The 18,475-nt window shown below is 40.5% G+C and overlaps 1 protein-coding gene and 1 long non-coding RNA gene across 2 annotated transcripts in view; both read right to left on the reverse strand.

The window, feature by feature from the left end:
- Positions 1-2,246: 2,246 nt before the first annotated feature.
- LOC103507083 (protein furry) overlaps positions 2,247-18,475 on the reverse strand; it is a 23,914-nt gene continuing 7,685 nt past the window's right edge. Inside the window, exons 6-31 of the mRNA XM_026822029.1 lie at positions 17,799-18,006; positions 17,329-17,481; positions 16,644-16,748; positions 16,522-16,593; positions 16,370-16,438; positions 16,224-16,279; positions 15,843-15,924; positions 15,471-15,557; positions 15,330-15,398; positions 15,169-15,240; positions 15,017-15,085; positions 14,859-14,927; positions 14,541-14,769; positions 13,538-13,729; positions 12,599-12,846; positions 11,811-12,035; positions 11,434-11,577; positions 10,835-10,903; positions 9,700-9,847; positions 8,371-8,544; positions 6,986-7,177; positions 6,323-6,629; positions 5,783-5,951; positions 4,758-4,959; positions 2,934-3,247; positions 2,247-2,436 (exon numbers count right to left, since the gene is read on the reverse strand). Coding sequence (XP_026677830.1) covers positions 2,278-2,436; positions 2,934-3,247; positions 4,758-4,959; positions 5,783-5,951; positions 6,323-6,629; positions 6,986-7,177; positions 8,371-8,544; positions 9,700-9,847; positions 10,835-10,903; positions 11,434-11,577; positions 11,811-12,035; positions 12,599-12,846; positions 13,538-13,729; positions 14,541-14,769; positions 14,859-14,927; positions 15,017-15,085; positions 15,169-15,240; positions 15,330-15,398; positions 15,471-15,557; positions 15,843-15,924; positions 16,224-16,279; positions 16,370-16,438; positions 16,522-16,593; positions 16,644-16,748; positions 17,329-17,481; positions 17,799-18,006 — 3,883 coding nt within the window. The 3' untranslated portion in view covers positions 2,247-2,277. The remainder of the gene's footprint in view (positions 2,437-2,933; positions 3,248-4,757; positions 4,960-5,782; positions 5,952-6,322; positions 6,630-6,985; positions 7,178-8,370; positions 8,545-9,699; positions 9,848-10,834; positions 10,904-11,433; positions 11,578-11,810; positions 12,036-12,598; positions 12,847-13,537; positions 13,730-14,540; positions 14,770-14,858; positions 14,928-15,016; positions 15,086-15,168; positions 15,241-15,329; positions 15,399-15,470; positions 15,558-15,842; positions 15,925-16,223; positions 16,280-16,369; positions 16,439-16,521; positions 16,594-16,643; positions 16,749-17,328; positions 17,482-17,798; positions 18,007-18,475) is intronic.
- On the reverse strand, positions 16,382-17,174 carry LOC113466527. Its single transcript, XR_003390905.1, has 2 exons — positions 17,124-17,174; positions 16,382-16,438 (listed from the first exon to the last, which is right to left on the reverse strand). It is a non-coding gene; the product is annotated as an uncharacterized LOC113466527 (long non-coding RNA).

Raw genomic sequence — 18,475 nt, forward strand, 5'->3', positions numbered from 1 at the left:
AAAGAAACAGAAAAAAACTCTGAAATTCTCAAATCGAGCTAAAGAACAGACAATTTAAGTAGGTCTGTAAGTGAATCATATTTCAAGTAGAAGTATATAACTATGTAATGAGATGTAGGTATTTCCAGTAAGGATTTTAAGTTTTTCCCGAGGTAAACATACATGATATATTTGACTGAATCTAGTCTGAGAAATGGTCAACAGGGTGTAACAAAAATCAGTTCGAGACAGTGGGGAAACTATCTGTACATTCCCGGCCGCAGCCCATATGATTCACTGATACATGCTGTATACGAAGTCAGACTATCAGAGAGGGGCATGGCCGCATGGCGATACCAATCCAGCAAAATCGACGTTGCCAAATGTTGACATATTGATATTTGCATAATGTTCTTCATGGTGACATGTGAGCACAACTGGCAACACTTTCCCTTCCGGCTCATATTTTTAAAATTTCAAGGGCAAAAGCAAGTCGAAAATTTTCGAACTGACCTCTTATCTTCCATAGAGGAATGAATGCAATGTTGCCATTTTGTTGTCAATAACATTTTTCGGAACCTCCCGGGCGGGAATCGAACCCGCGGCCTACAGCTTTAAAGGAAGACGCGCTAACTAGGCTGGCCCATTATTTGTGTTAAAGCTTTTTTTCACAACTTTTGTGGATATCAATATCACAGCATAACTAAGTGCTTCCTTTGCAATCGATTTCCATCTATCAATAATCTTTGTACACTGGTAATGCCGCCACTGGTCGCTACTCGATTAAAGTAGCCACTCAATTTTATTGTCCTCACGAGGCTGAGTGCACCCCGAACTTCAAGCACTGAAAAAAAAACGTCTAGTTCGCCGGGAATCGAACCCGAGATCTCCGGTGTGCAAGCTTAGTGTGATGCCAACTCGGTCACAGAGGGTGCAATGGCAATTTGGCTTTGGGTATAATTCAGAGGGAATTACAATGGTTTTCTTTCAAACAAACGAAAGAAAAATAAATAAAGCAACAGAAAAAGCAGAAAGTAGTAATAATAATAACAGTATTGAAATCAAAGAAGAGCTCTGAACAAAAACTGCACTCAGATGGAACTTTCGCATGGCAAAATGTATAATGGATTAAATTTCGGAATAATAGGTACCTAGTTTGGCTGTTTGTTTGTTTGTGTTTTCCCCCAGGGATTTTCTTAAAATTCCCGGACTTTTTTCAAGGTTTTTCCCAAGATTTCTAACTGTAAGAACAAAGCATGAGGTTGAAAAACTCTGTCTGGGTTACAAAATAATAATAAAAATAAATATTAATAATAGCAAAAACAAAGATTCACTCTTTTTACTTTCCTCATTTGAATAGTATAAGAATATAAGATGCATTATTCGCAGCACGAGATAGTATTGTTTTCGGTCCGAAATCTTTTTAGATGGTAGATGCTAAACTTAGTCAAAAGAGAGAGGAAGGGATTTTTCCCAACTTTTTACATAGGAATCGACCATTCATTTATAATTTTTACCCATTTGCAACTGCTCCATTTTAGAAATGCAACCAACAACAAAATATAAGGGAGGAACGGAAAGAGGAAGAGAGAGAGAGAGAAGGAGGGGGAGAGAGGGGAAAAATAGGATAGGAGAAAGGGAGAAGAAGAAAGAAATAAATAAAGAAAGAAAGAGAGGGAGGGAGAGGGAAAATACTACCATGACATAGAAAATATGTCACAATAGAAATACATAGATATGTACATACAATGTGGTATTCTAGCCTGAAGATAATAATTATAGCTCTTGTTATACGATCACTCCCTCTCTCCCCTCCCTCCCTCTCTCTCTCTCTCTTATATTTTCCCTGTCCTATATTAATCCCGCCACTCTTTCTCTCTCCCTCCCCTACAATATCACTCTCCCTCTATATTTCCTTCTAAGTTGTTATCTCCCTCTCTCTTTCCTTCCGTTATATCAACTTGTCCTCTCATTCGTTCTCCCTCACACTATCACTTCTCTGTACAATATTATCTGCCCCCTCTTTCTTTCCGGCTTTTTTTTAGGCAAAATTTTCTTTCTATAATATTTTATAGAAGGGATTTTCTATAATTTTTTCCTCATGTTTTCTCTTTCTTCCTTGTTTTTTGTTCTATATCATTCGTTATCTATGCATATCTTTTCCTTATTGCTTTAGTAAGGACGATTTACACTTTCCTTCCCTTATTCCATAATAAGGAAAATATTGTTTTGACATGTGTGAGGTTAAAGAAACTTAATGTAAAGGTGGGTATCCATGTAAATATTGTTAACACTTACTTACCTTGCACTGAATAGAGTAGCTAATGCTAGGAAGCAACCATCTGCTACTTGTACTGACGCGGTATAACATCTATCCACTACCCAGTCTAGTAGTGGTCCCATATCCGGATTGCATTCTAGGAGGAGGATCACAGTTTGACATCCAATCTGGTACGTCTAACAAACAAACGAACAGACATAAGGCAAATCAGTAAAGAGAATCAACTAATGTATGTAAATCGGGGGTTTTTTTAAGAAGTTTGACAGAGGGAACTGTAACTATTAAGGTCTCATTGCCCCCAAATCGAAGAGAGGAGGACAGGATAGGAGAAAGCCAGCCGTTCCGAGAACGAACCTTGTCTGTAGAAGTTCGCTCCGGGCAACCTAATGCAAGAAAAAAGAAAACATTACCCCGACCCAAAATGATGATTTTGGCATAAAAATTAATAGTCTTATACCTACACCTCTTCTTTTTCTTCTTCTTCTTCTTCTTCTTCTTCTTAGCCTTCTCCCTATCAAGTGGGGTGGGCGTTTTTAGATAGCAGCTTCCCCCTTCCTCGGTTATTTCCATCTTCCTCTGATAGACCCTTCTCTTCCAGGTCCTTGTATACACAATACCTTATACCTATACCTAAAGGGAATTAAGCTAAAAATTCAACTGGAATCTTACTTACCTTCTCTTCAGACGAGGCCAGCAACATGTCTAGCCACGGATACAGGACCCCGTCCTCTGCTAGTAGGGTAGACGGATCAAAGACCGGACCACACGTGAGTACCGCGGACATCGCACTGAGTGAGGTTAGCTGTAGTTCCTCCTCGGAGGTCTTGAGAGCCTCGGGTCCCGGGTTCGATGCCGGGGGGTTTGGCATGGACACGGAGTAGGACTGGGTGATGTTGAGGTTACGGCCGTACTGTCCGGCCCAGGAGGTGAACAGGGAGAATAGATTACGGCGGAGGTCTCGCTTCAGCAGGGTTTGACGAGACTCCACTGTGAAACCGGGGGAGAAAATAGTGTCTTGAGTAACATAGGAAATAGTGGGTGTATTTTGCTTTCCGAATATCGTTGAAAAATGGCCAAAAAGGTGTTCTTTCACATTTCATGCCTCAATAACCCTGTTCTAGACACTTCGGAAAAAAATAAAAATAGTCGGTTACTAAATGAAAGCTTATTCAGTTCTGCGTCGAATGAGACCTCCTCGGTCAAAAATACAGTAGCTACAATTTTTACGCAGGGTAGCCGTACCGTCCGTGCAGTACAAATAAGGTACACCGCACCGTCCGTGCGCAGATTCATCGTAAAAAAGAGAAATAATAAATTAATACTAGTATAGATACTTACGAGGAAAGCTGTGTATCATCTTGCACACAAAGTTGCAGAAGTGCGCCTTGATCTCCCTCAGGACTAGATTTAACTATTTCAAATACAGGGTGCCTCTGTTATTTCCTTTATCAAAAGGTGTAACACGAGAAAAGGCAGAATGAATCATAAATCAATAGGACTTTCTACAACCTATTGAGATGAAAAGTACAAAAAACGGTCTGAATTTTTAAATCGGTTTAAATTTTTAAAATTTATGTTCAGTCCCATTTTTTTTTTTTTTTTTTCATCTATTTTCACAGTACTGAAAAAAAATAGATTCCCTTAAGCACGACTAGATACAACATGAAAATAATTCTTCTTTTTAAGGAAAAAGCCTAAATATTTGGAGTAATAGGTAGCCAATAGCCATCAATCTATTTACTCAATGATCTTCTTCTTTCCCTTTGCCATTTTTCCCAATTTCATTTAGGGTCGGCATGGTGTCACTCAATGATCTACCCTGTATAAAATTATATTCATTGAGGAAGAGAAGTTTGCAAGCTAGAGAGTTGTACTCCAAACTGTATTCGTGTATTGTTCCTAACTATTTCCTATAGCGTATTCAACAGTGCAACAAATCAACTTCGCTTTCCATTCTTCGCCAGAAAATTTCTTTCAAATTTTATTCCTTACTTTTCTCACTCATTTTTAATGTAAAAAGTTACTTTTTTCCTTTTTTTAAAGAGAGACAATTTTTCAAGTTAAATTAAGAGAGCGACAATTTTTTTAAACTTCACCGGAGAAATTTTTTCGACATTATTTTTAACTTTCGCCTTAGCTCTATCCTATTGTACTTTCTGTCTATGTAGAGGTCAGTTAGAGGTTGGAAAATGCTGTGTAACCCTCTGTGACACATATATGAGAACCTAGATGAGTGCATGTTTTTGCATATGGCAGTTTTCTGGCATATTCTTGCATATATTGGCCATTTTTTGTGCATATTGCATAAATATTTGGGCCATTTTTTCGTGCATATAATCCACCCCCTACTCATAAATAATATCCAAAAATACAGTAGCTACAATTTTTACGCACGGTTGCCGTACCGTCCGTACAATACAATTAAGGTACACCGCACCGTCCGTGCGCAGAATTATCGTAAAAAAGAGAAATAATTAATACTAGTATAGATACTTACGAGGAAAGCTGTGTATCATCTTGCACACAAAGTTGCAGAAGTGCGCCTTGATCTCCCTCAGGATCTGCTTGTCTGCTTCCAGTTCTAAACAGAGGCGAGCGCCATCTACATACTCTGCTAGGGGAGACAATAGTCCTGGCATGGTAGGGGAGCATGCTCCGAATGTACCATGCTCTGCTATCAACTCAAACACTCGCACGAGCTAAACACAAAACAACAGCAATGTATTGGAAATCTGTAGCCTCTGCGGCCGAGTGGGTATCCCATTAGAATGCAGTTTCTTTGTGTTATTATATCACAACTTTGGTACTCACTGCAACATTGTAGGATTTTTTTTCCAATATCTCAATAATCCTAACATCCAATGTTTACCTACCATGCTGGCACCGGTCGCTATGCGCATTTATTTGAGTGGGTATCACATTAGGCTAGCACATCGGAGATTCCCAATTAACCGGGTTTGATTCCTGGCAGGGGTGAAGTTTTTTCGGCTCTATTCTTGGAGTTCGGGATGCACTCAGCGTTGTGAGGACAACTGAGTAGCTACTTTAATCGTCGCGGGTTCGATTCCCGCCCGGGAAGGACTTTATGGGAATCGAACCCGGGTCTCCTGCGTGCAAGGCGAGCGCAGTGATCACTACGCCATGGGAGCTGACCACGGCATCCCATTAGGCTAGCACATCGGAGATTCCGAATTAACCGGGTTCGATTCCCGGCAGGGGTCGAAGTTTTTTCGGCTCTATTCTAGGAGTTCGGGATGCACTCAGCGTTGTGAGGACAACTGAGTAGCTACTTTAATCGTCGCGGGTTCGATTCCCGCCCGGGAAGGACTTTATCAATATCTTAAACCCATAAGGTTCGTTCTCTCTTTCTTTTATTTTCTTTCTCTCTCCACTTTCGGGACGATAAGACTTCCTCTCTCAACTTTCGGGACGATAAGACTTCAGCAGTTACAGCAAAGGTACTTAAAGAAAAGTTAAAAAAAAACTTAGTGACCTTTTCCACCCAAAGTTTCCATGTCTTACCTGTAATCTCAGTGCATCTCTTCTTCTCCTTCTTCTCATATTCTCAGTTTTCCTATCCACAGCTTCACGAATATACACAGACAATTCCTCCATGAGATCTTTCAGTGCTTCCGAGTTAATATTGCCCAGGGCATGGACCACGGCATCTCGAACATCGGTAGTATCACATCTAGACGGGGGAGAGAGGAGGAATCAATTTGGTTGCCATGTAGAAGGTCCTTGGTTCGACTTCCAGAATCGATAGATCATAAATAAATAATTATGCTCGTATTTCGAATAAACATATTTCAGCGGGTTACGTTCTCGTGTACGACCCAGCACCTAAAGTATTGTGTCTTTTCTCGAAAATCCGATGACAATTTATTCAGGTGTTTAATTTACAGTAAAAAAAAACATGACTATGTTTAAATTGATATTTTTTCCCGAGTTTGGATGAAATCTTGGAATGAAAAGCCCTAAGTGATTTGGCCTTGGCCAGGCAAGTTTTAAATTTCAGCCTCACAAGCTGTCACTTTCAATTGGTTGAAACCCATCACTCACCTGAGCAGAGGTACAAGTAGTTTGTACAGTCCCGTAGGTGAGGGTGGGGGGGAGGCGGTGGGGGCTGGTTTGTTCTCCACCCCTGCCCCCCCTCTCTCCCCGCCTACATTCTCAGGGGACCAGCTCAGACTCAGATCAGGGGAGGCGCACCGGGGGGTCGGATAAGGGACAGGGGGCACCACACGGGCGGAGAATATGGCCAGGTAGCGCCACAGGGAGAGAAAGGAGTCGCGCTCAGACACTGGTTTGCGCGGGGGCGCGGATGAGCGCAGCAGAGAAGCGCGGTTGTCACTCACTGGCGTCGGGTCTGTAAGGGAAGAGAGAAGGAAATAATACGTAAGAGCACAATATGAACTAATGAATTTATGTTATAATTTATAAAACAGTAATTAAAAATAATAATAATACCTAATAATAATAACTAAATACATACATATTTCCTATTCCAAAAGGAATTGTGCTAAATGACCTAAGACATCAGTGTGGTTAAACGTGTTGTTTTTTAAAGATTTCTTTCAGTTCTTTACCTTTTTTTCAACTGTTTCGGCTTAGTTGGGGCCTCCTGCCTTATTGAAATCTAATATTTCATTTTAATGGTTAATAAATTTAAGAATAAAAATAAAAGAATCGATTGGCACATGGGTAATGAAAACGTTTTCTTACCTATGGTAGGGAACAGTGTATGGAGGCGTGAATACACAATAGGCCAGGCCTGAGCTACAGCACTGGGACAATAGGTAAGTACACGGCCCTTCTGTAGAAATTGAAACAGACAGAATCCCCACGGGTCAGGGGCGGAACACGAGGGGGACAGGTTGAGTACAGAGCCGTTACGATTCGAATCCTCGTGAATGCCTGAAATAAAAAACACAAAAACATTTGTTTATTTATTTTGATTGCACATATAACAGTTTACCTGTGTAGTACAATATACAATACATATTAACATAACATAAAATATACTTAATATAAAATGAAAATTGAATTTTTGACCTTTTACAGTTATTTTTTCGAAGTTTTGACCTCAGATTTGGATTTTGCACTACTTCTTACGTAGGAATCAACCATTTATTAATATTTTTACCCATTTGCAACTGCTCCATAGTGATGGCAGGATAAAGAAAAGCTATCTTTTTGTATCAGCCAGAAAGTGACATATTGGAGAGAGAAAAGAAGTCGAGAAACTGGCCGTACAGGTTAAGAGAAAAAGAGGGAGACCGAAACTGAGGTGGAGAAACAAGGTTGAAGAAGACTTATTTTATTTATTTTGATTGCACATATAACAGTTTACCTGTGTAGTACAATATACAATACATATTAACATAACATAAAATATACTTAATATTATTAACAAAAAAGTAACAATAAGTTATTGAAGGTTTTACTTTCCCTGTCTCCTATTCAATTGTTACCCATATTGTTAAATCGTATCTTAGAAGCATAGATTAAGCTTAGGTTAAGATTCTAATATTATAAAAAAAGAAAATAAATAAATTGAAAATTGGGGGGAAAAAATAATAACTAACTATAGACCTGATGCGCTTATTTAGGTGAAGTGTTTAAATGAAAGAGTAGAAAAATGAGGAACTAGAGTTTTTTTAATTCTCTTCTAACGCTTCTAGATTCCGATTTGAAAAATACCGGTAAATCTTACATCTTGACGTCACGCCATAGGCGATGACGTCATGTCAGCTATCCCTTAGTAGACGACACTACTGTAATACGTTTTTGCACATAACACCTCAGCATTTGCACATAACAGCAAATTTAAAATAAATTAATTTTCGAACTTTTCAAGGTACTATTTCTATATTTTGTCTTCACAATTGGATTTTCCACAACAGTTTTGTCTGCAGTATACTATTCCATTACCTGCAGTCCAAATAGATGCACTCCGGTCTGCAATCCACTGTAGATCAATGCAGGATGCAGACAGGGCTGCAGTATACTATTCTATTACCTGCAGTCCAAATAGATGCACTCCGGTCTGCAATCCACTGTAGATCAATGCAAGATGCAGACAGGGCTGCAGTATACTATTCTATTACCTGCAGTCCAAATAGATGCACTCCGGTCTGCAATCCACTGTAGATCAATGCAGGATGCAGATAGGGCTGCAGTTTTGTCTGCACAGGTTAGCTGAGACATACACTGGTCTAGAATATCAGGACATGCCTTGTCTATAACGTCTATCACATTCTGATCGGCATGCTCGGAACAGCCTGGGGGGAAAAACAATAAAATCCATCAAAACCCAATAATTAACTGAGGGATTTGAAGCAAAATCTACTTATAAACTATACCTATGGAATATATAAGACCTCGTTTAGACTGCGGGAGTAAAGGGACTTTTCAGTCTCATTCTGGCAGGATAAACAAGGTAGAAATCCATCAAAACCCAATAATTAACTGAGGGATTTGAAGCAAAATCTACTTATGAACTATACCTATGGAATATATAAGACCTCGTTTAGACTGCGGGAGTAAAGGGACTTTTCAGTCTCATTCTGGCAGGATAAACAAGGTATATTCTATTCTATAACTTATATGATTCACATAACCTCTAAGTCGTTTCTGCGTCAATCTCCTAAATTATTTGGGGTAAAGCAGAGACTTTTTGTGGATAGTTGGATATCGCAGCATTACTTAGTGTCAATTTTTCACCAATCTTTTGACACTGGTAATGCTGCCACTGGTCGCTACTTGAATAAAGTAGCTACTCCATTGTCCTCACGAGGCTGAGTGCACCCCGAAATCCAAGCCGAGAACCGAAAAACCTTGGACGCCGACGGGAATCGAACACGGGACCTTCGATATGCACGCCAAGTGGGATACCCACTTGGCCACGGAGGTTGCTCTGAGGGTCTTATCCAGTTTCGTAATTCCTGAGTACATAATCTAATACAAACGAGACTTATTTGTCTTAAGTTTTACAACCAACCTCAGTGGTACAGTGGTTAATGCATTGGACATCGGATCTGGAGGTTGCTGGTTCGAGTCCAAGTTCTATCATAAAATTTATCTAGGTGTAATAATATTGGGGAACGATATTTGTGACAAGCATATAAGTATGCTTATTTGCTAATACAAAAATTCCTTCCTTCTTAGGTTTAACTTACCGAGAACTTTGTTCAACATTTTCACCTCGCGTAGGATATGAACACTGAGTCTCCGAGGTGTGAGTCTTACATTGCATAACATCTGTGGTACAGTGGTCAATGCATTGGACATCGGATCTGGAGGTTGGTGGTTCGAGTCCAAGTCCTGTCATAAAATGTATTTAGGTGTAATAATATTGGGGAACGATATTTGTGACAAGCATGTAAGTATGCTTATTTGCTAATACAAAAATTCCTTCCTACTTAGGTTTTACTTACCGAGAACTTTGTTCAACATTTTCACCTCGCGTAGGATATGAACACTGAGTCTCCGAGGTGTGAGTCTTACATTGCATAACATAACCAGAGCAAAACCTTCCACCTGATGAAACACTTGAGATCGCGTCAGATTGGACAGGTTGGAGTTCTGAAATTACAATGAGACGAGTCATTTCCACTTTTTTACTTAAGTTATATATAAAAATGGATACTTACGAGTAGGTTTTTATATCCCGACTCGGAGTTTCGTCTATTTGACATCGGGGCAGGAGACAAGATAAAGGGTGAGAAAAAACTGAAGGGGGAAGAGAAAGATAAATCTTTCCAGGCTAGAATAAAAGCTACAATATTCTAAAATTGGCATTTGAAACCAATCAATGGATCATATGAATTTGGGTTAAAAAAAAAAAACGGATTCCTAAATAAAATGTTAATCTCAAAATGTTAAAGGGAAATTTTCAGATAATGTCAAAAATGTCAAAATTTGTTGATAGATTCTGACGTAACTTTGTGAAGATTCATCTTGAAAAGAAGAACACAATAACTTTTACTGTGAAGAGTAAAAGTTATTGTGTAGAGACGAGTCATTTCCATCTGCAGATGTTTCCCCGAACTTTTTGCTGTTTATTTAGTGGCCTAATACTAAATAGGCGTGGTCTAATTGTAGCATCTAGTTAATAAAGGAAAAAAAGAAAAAACTTATTTCAATAAACCAAATATTGGAGAAGACTGTATTTTCACAAAAAACAAATCTAGAATGAAAAATATTGAACTCGGGAGTTTTCACAAATCAACAACATTGAGTTACTATGACAACGTTATCCTACACTAATACTGAATGGGCGTGGCCAAATACTAAATGGGCGTTGTCTAGTACTAAAGAGGCGTGGCCTAATACTAAATGGGCGTGGCCAAATACTAAATGGGCGTTGTCTAGTACTAAAGAGGCGTGGCCTAATACTAAATGGGCGTGGTCTAATACTAAAGGGGCGGGGCTTAATACTAGAGGGGCGGGGCCTAATACTAAAGGGGCGTGGCCTAATACTAAAGGGGAGAAGAAGATTAGAAGTGAGAAACATAAGTGAAAATAGGGACACGGTTCGCCCAGTGGTAATGCGAATATAAGGCGCGGTACAGCGGCCACACAGGTGCGGAATAGATCTATGCGGGGCTTATGCTCTCCCGTGATCATTTCATCCGGTTCCTGACGGAAAATCATATAGGAATGTGAGAAATACAAGTGAAATTAGGGGCAAGGTTCGCCCAGTGGTAATGCGGGTATAGGGCGTGGTACAGCAGCCACACAGGTAATAGATCTATGCGGGGCTTACGCTCTCCCGTGATCATTTCATCCGGCTCCTGAGGGAGATGATGAGAAACACAGATTGTATTAGGAACACGGTTAGTCCAGTGGTAAGCGCTTGCTTGCCATGCAAAAGGTCTCGGGTTTGATACCCACCATGGACAAAAATGTGTACTCGTTTTTCGATTGCAAATATTTCAACGGGTTACTTTCTGGTATTCTCGTGTTGACCCAGCACCTAAATGGGAAGTATGTGTCTTCTTCTCGCCCATTTAATGAGAGGTATACTACGGGATGGACATGCTACAACACAGACCACCCGCGTCTAATGTAGCAGTTGTTTCATTGCTACGAAATAAAAACGGCGGTGAAACATTCATCTCACGTAAAAAAAAAATGGAAATTCGCCACATTTATTAAAGTTGCCTTACCTTGTTTACATTCTGAGTGGATGTCATCATTAGAGGACGCCCGTAGTGGATGTCCAACGCTCTCAAGATATCTACAAACACGCGTCTCACATGAGGGAAGTACGCAGACATCCCGATAGAGCGCGCTGTGTCCTCGGTTAACATCTGAAACATATTATTGAACATAAAGTAGTAGTGCCAGTCTAGCTAGCTTGGTTGGTAGAGCGTCTGCCTTGTAAACGCTAGGCTGCGGGTTCGTTTTTCATTCTCGGAACGGCTGGCTTTCTTCTATCCTGTCTTCCTTCTCTCTTCGATTTCGGTACGATAAGACCTCTATTGTTACAGTTCCCTCCATCAAATCTGTAAAATAATAATAAAATTAAATAGGTTTTACTTACCTTATTCAAGTATGTCTTCTTGACTCGCAGCGTGTTACCGGACGGCAATACTCCAGAGGTTCGCGGCATGGGGGGTTCTCCTTCCTTCTGCTGCAGAGAGTCTGCCACCACGAGGAAAGCTCGGAGTCCTATACTCATACGTTCTGGTGTTAGGATGAGCTTGATAGGACGTCCTACTGATAGGAGATCGAACACGATCTCACGCATGGCGAAATCTAGACGCTCCTGTGACAGGGGGGCAGGAGACAAGATAAAGGGTGAGAAAAAACTGAAGAAGGAAGAGAAAGAAAAAGCTTTCCAGGCTAGAATAAAACCTACAGTTTCTAATATTGACATTATTTGATGCCAATCAATGGAGCATATGAATTTGGGTAAAAAAATAAAAAAAAAACACGGATTCCTAAATAAAATGTTAATGCCAAAAATGTCAAAATATTAAGGGGAAATTTTCAGATAATGTCAAACATGTCAAAATTTGTGTTTAAAAAGAAAAGAATTCCTCACACCAAAAAAGTTAAAACAGCCGTGACTTCGAGTATCTGAAATTCTAAATTTTACATTGATCGAAAAAGTGATTTTTGTGCTCGCTGTTTGCATTTTTTTTTTTTTTTTAGGACCGATTTTTCCCTCCTTTATTTCATGTCATTATCACGTTTTTTTTTTTTTTTTTTTTTTTTTTAAGCTAAATCCCCTTTAAGGGTGAGCTATTTAACTATTTTTCTTTTCAAATCGACTGCGATGTCACAGTTTCGCCTACCCCAGGAATTGAACCTGGGACCTTCTCTCACCTGCGCTATGAACTGAATGATCTTGACGAATATATTGAGTGGCGTATCCCGCGGGACTACAGCTTTGGATCCCTTGGGAAACAGAGAATTCACGATACTCTGGAGTCGGGACTGAGTGGCTGAGTTACTTTCACATTTGATTCGGATCATGTACACCCATAGGAGACGGTATAGAGATTCTGCAAGAGGAAAACATATGAAGGAATTAGCAGAGATGAGTGTGAATGAGTGAGTTGTGAGAAAAGGAACTACTCAGTTAAAGAGTCAAATATTCAGTCCCGATACTTATAGGTAGTGATGGGTCGTGGGTAATTACCCACTGGGTGGGTAAATAAAAATTGGGTATTTACCCGGGTATTTATCCACCCCCAGGGTGGGTATGGAAAACATAAGAGATGAGTAATGAGTGAGTGAGTGAGTTGTGAGAAAAGGAACGACTCAGTTAAAGAGTCAAATATTCAGTCCCGATACTTATAGGTACAACCTTATCCTATAAAGATAAAGAGTGAGTTACAAGTTTCAAGATCTGACTCATACACTGAGTCGTTCACCAAAAAGAATGCAAGGAATGCTTTTTTTCAATTCGTTAATTCTTAAAAAAAAAAATCTGTAATGAATTTTAAAACAACCAGATATTCGAAAGACCTACTGTTCGTAGTGTTAAAGCAGCTTAAATAAAAAAAATAATAATAATAAATGTGGCGGCAGTGCATTTTTTTTTTTTTGTGCTAAATGACCTAAGACATCAATGTGGTTAAACGTGTTGTTTTTTTTTTTTTTAAAGATTTCTTTCAGTTCTTTACCTCTTTTTCAACTGTTTCGGCTTAGTTGGGGCCTCCTACCTTATTGAAATCTAACATTACATTTTAATGGTTAATAAATTTAAGAATAAAAATAAAAGAATCGATTGGTACATGGGTAATGAAAACGTTTTCTTACCTATGGTAGGGAACAGTGTGTGGAGGCGTGAATACACAATAGGCCAGGCCTGAGCTACAGCACTGGGACAATAGGTAAGTACACGGCCCTTCTGTAGGAATTGAAACAGACAGAATCCCCACGGGTCAGGGGCGGAACATGAGGGGGACAGGTTGAGTACAGAGCCGTTACGATTCGAATCCTCGTGAATGCCTGAAATAAAAAACACAAAAACATTTGTTACCCATATTGTTAAATCGTATCTTAGAAGCAGAGATTAAGCTTAGGGTAAGATTCCAATATTATAAAAAAGAAAATAAATAAATTAAAAATTGGGGGAAAAAAATAATAACTAACTATAGACCTGATGCGCTTATTTAGGTGAAGTGTTTAAATGAAAGAGTAGACAATGAGGAACTAGAGTTTTTTTTTCTCTTCTAGATTCCGATTTGAAAAATACCGGTAAATCTTACATCTTGACGTCACGCCAAGATGCAGACAGGGCTGCAGTATACTATTCTATTACCTGCAGTCCAAATAGATGCACTCCGGTCTGCAATCCACTGTAGATCAATGGTCATGTCATGCGTCCCAAAGTAAAACACTAACATTAATGTTAACATTAGGTATTACTTGCCCTGCCGTGGAAGCCAGCAATGATATCGTAGGAAAATATTGGCACGCGCTTAGTAAAATAACCTAATAAACAATTCCTTAGCATTAGTAAACAACAACAAGATTAGGTATATGGATTTTAGAACTGTGGCTACTCGTATTTCAGGGTCATAAGGCCAATTTAGGAGCTGGATTACTTTCAGTCAGCCGAGGTAGCTTCGAGGGTTTTCTCTTACCCTCTATTCCTGCTTTCTTTGCTTATGGGACGATAAGACCTCGGGAGTTAAGGTTCCCTCGATCAACCCTCTATCAAAATTAAAAAAAAAAATGGGCCATTTTCGTACATTTTCTAGTAAAAAAAAAATCGACAACTGCGAGCATCGAACCCAGTACCCTCGGTAAAACTCACCGGCCAGTACATCATGTCTCCAGTCAGGGAAGTCAATGACCAGCGTCTGCAGACTCTGATAGGCCAGGGCTCTTAGTTCTTCATCCATATGTAACGTAAGGCGGGATAGCAGGTCCACCAGTTCACCACCAGTCATAGCGTCTGGTATAAGGCGGGGTACGGCAGCCACACACGTGCGGAATAGATCTATGCGGGGCTTACGCTCACCCGTGATCATTTCATCCGGTTCCTGAGGGGGAAGAAGATTAGAAGTGAGAAACACAAGTGAAATTAGGGGCAAGGTTCGTCCAGTGGTAATGCGAATATAAGGCACGGTACAGCAGCCACACAGGTGCGGAATAGATCTATGCGGGGTTTACGCTCACCCGTGATCATTTCATCCGGTTCCTGAGGGGGAAGAAGATTAGAAGTGAGAAACACAAGTGAAATTAGGGGCAAGGTTCGCCCAGTGGTAATGCGAATATAAGGCGCGGTACAGCAGCCACACAGGTGCGGAATAGATCTATGCGGGGTTTACGCTCACCCGTGATCATTTCATCCGGTTCCTGACGGAAAATCCTATAGGAAAGTGAGAAATACAAGTGAAATTGGGGGCACGGTTAGCCCAGTGGTTATGCGGGTATAAGGCGTGATACAACAGCCACACAGGTAATAGATCTATGCGGGGCTTACGCTCATCCGTGATCATTTCATCCGGTTCCTGAGGGGGATGAAGATTAGAAATGAGAAACACAAGTGAAATTAGGGGCAAGGTTCGCCCAGTGGTAATGCGAATATAAGGCACGGTACAGCAGCCACACAGGTGCGGAATAGAACTATGCGGGGCTTACGCTCACCCGTGATCATTTCACCCGGTTCCTGATGGAAAATCATATAGGAAAGTGAAAAATACAAGTGAAATTAGGGGCACGGTTAGCCCAGTGGTTATGCGGGTATGAGGCGTGGTACAGCAGCCACACAGGTACGGAATAGATCTATGCGGGGCTTACGCTCACCCGTGATCATTTCATCCGGTTCCTGACGGAAAATCCATGATTCACATAACCTCTAAGTCGTTTCTGCGTCAATCTCCTAAATTATTTGGGGTAAAGCAGAGACTTTTCACAACTTTTTGTGGATAATTGGATATCACAGCATTACTTAGTGTCAATTTTTCACCAATCTTTTGACATTGGTAATGCTGCCACTGGTCGCTACTTGAATAAAGTAGCTACTCCATTGTCCTCACGAGGCTGAGTGCACCCCGAACTCCAAACAGAGAACCGAAAAACCTTGGACGCCGACGGGAATCGAACACGGGACCTCCGATATGCACGCCAAGTGTGATACCCACTTGGCCACAGAGGTTGCTCTGAGGGTCTTATCGTATACAGTTTCGTAATTCCTGAGTACATAATCTAATACAAACGAGACTTATTTGTCTTTTACAACCAACCTCAGTGGTACAGTGGTTAATGCATTGGACATCGGATCTGGAGGTTGGTGGTTCGAGTCCAAGTCCTGTCATAAAATGTATCTAGGTGTAATAATATTGAGGAACGATATTTGTGACAAGCATATAAGTATGCTTATTTGCTAACACAAAAATTCCTTCCTTCTTGGGTTTTACTTACCGAGAACTTTGTTCAACATTTTCACCTCGCGTAGGATATGAACACTGAGTCTCCGAGGTGTGAGTCTTACATTGCAAATAGATCTATGCGGGGCTTACGCTCACCCGTGATCATTTCATCCGGTTCCTGATGGAAAATCATATAGGAAAGTGAGAAATACAAGTGAAATTAGGGGCAAGGTTCGCCCAGTGGTAATGCGAATATAAGGCGCGGTACAGCAGCCACACAGGTACGGAATAGATCTATGCGGGGCTTACGCTCACCCGTGATCATTTCATCCGGTTCCTGATGGAAAATCATATAGGAAAGTGAGAAATACAAGTGAAATTAGGGACACGATTGGCCCAGTGGTAATGCGGGTATAAGGCGTGGTACAACAGCCACACAGGTAATAGATCTATGCGGGGCTTACGCTCTCCCGTGATCATTTCATCCGGTTTCTGACGGAAAATCCTATAGGAAAGTGAGAAATACAAGTGAAATGAGGGGCACGGTTAGCCCAGTGGTTATGCGGGTATAAGGCGTGGAACAGCAGCCACACAGGTAATAGATCTATGCGGGGCTTACGCTCTCCCGTGATCATTTCATCCGGCTCCTGAGGGGGATGATGAGAAACACAGATTGTATAAGGAACACGGTTAGCCTAGTGGTAAGTGCTTGCTTGCCATGCAAAAGGTCTTGGGTTTGATACCCACCATCGACAAAAAAGTGTACTCGTTTTTCGATTGCAAATATTTCAACGCGTTACTTTCTGGTGTTCGCGTGTTGACCCAGCACCAAAATGGGAAGTATTGTGTCTCTTCTCGCCCATTTAATGAGAGGTATACTACGGGATGGACATGCTACGACACAGACCACCCGCGTCTAATGTAGCAGTTGTTTCATTGCTACGAAATAAAAACGGCGGTGAAACATTCATCTCACGTAAAAAAAAAATGGAAATTCGCCACATTTATTAAAGTTGCCTTACCTTGTTTACATTCTGAGTGGATGTCATCATTAGAGGACGCCCGTAGTGGATCAATCAGCCCTAGGGTGATCGATTCTGAACCCCTGACTCTTCTTCTTTTTCTTCGTCTTTTCCCGTGTTTAGACGGGATTGTCAGCCATCAATCAGCCCTAGGGTGATCGATTCTGAACCCCTGACTACTAGATACAATAGGTATAAATTTTACCTCGTTCTTAACAGTAGCAGCTACAGGTACCAGTATCTCTACAAACAGTCCAGCCAATGCATGCTTCACATCCTTATCTTTAACATCAGTGAAATATTGTGCACACTCCTGCATGAATTGAAACGATGCCTCGAACTCTTCTATGGGGACCATCTGAGGGGGAAGTAAGAAAATAATATTATTCATTTGAAAATCAAAGTTCAGATAAAAATAATATTGTGATTTATTTTTTTATGTGTTATCTAGGCGCACGGCACTGCGCCAGGCCAAGTTTATTATTTCTACGAATACTAAAAACAATTCAAGTATGTATATGCATTTGAGCTGAAAAAAAAGGTCAAATCGATGGTCAAAACTGTGAAAAAGTGTCATCAAAAACTCAATTTGAAGTTACATTTCAAAAAAGTTCAAACAGTCGAGTCGTGACGTTTTCAATTCTTGAGTCATTTCCTATGAGAGTGAGAACTTACCTTGACTCTGAAGAATTTCATTCCCATGAGTAGAGAAATAATAGACTGGGTCGTATGAGTGTTTGGCTCTTTGAATCTCAACTCCTTCAACTCGCTCATGAACCGCTTCCTAACTGATTGGAATCGGGACTGAGCTAGTACTCCAAGGACTTCAGCATATAGGTCTGCCACTGTGTGGATGTTGGTAGCGTTGGGGTCATTCTGAATACTGTGGAAATAGGGAGGAAATTACATTAGAGTGTAAAACAGGCTGGAGGATTTTAAACAGGGGAGATACCAGCCTGAAATCTTTTCAATAATTTTTGTTCAACACTTGATCTGTCATCTCCTTTCAATACATATCTCAGCCAGATAGAAAACATTTTGGAGATGTCTTAACTATCTATAAAGCCAGCCTACTTAGCTTAGTTGGTAGTGCGTCTGCCTTGTAAGCGCTAGGCCGCGGGTTCGATTCCCGCCCGGGGCGGATTTTATCCTGATGGGATAATCTTCGTTCTCGGAACGGCTGGCTTTCTCCTATCCTGTCTTCCTTCTCTCTTGGATTTCAGGACGATAAGACCTTGGCAGTTACAGTTCCTTCTATCAAACCTCAAAAAAAAAAAAAAAAAAAAAAAACCTATAATTTTTTTTTAATAAAATTAATTTTGTTTTGGGGGAAAAAACCCCAAAAGGTTTAC

Source organism: Diaphorina citri, unplaced genomic scaffold (genome assembly GCF_000475195.1).
Source record: "Diaphorina citri unplaced genomic scaffold, Diaci psyllid genome assembly version 1.1 scaffold286, whole genome shotgun sequence".
Taxonomy (NCBI): Eukaryota; Metazoa; Arthropoda; class Insecta; order Hemiptera; family Psyllidae; genus Diaphorina; species Diaphorina citri.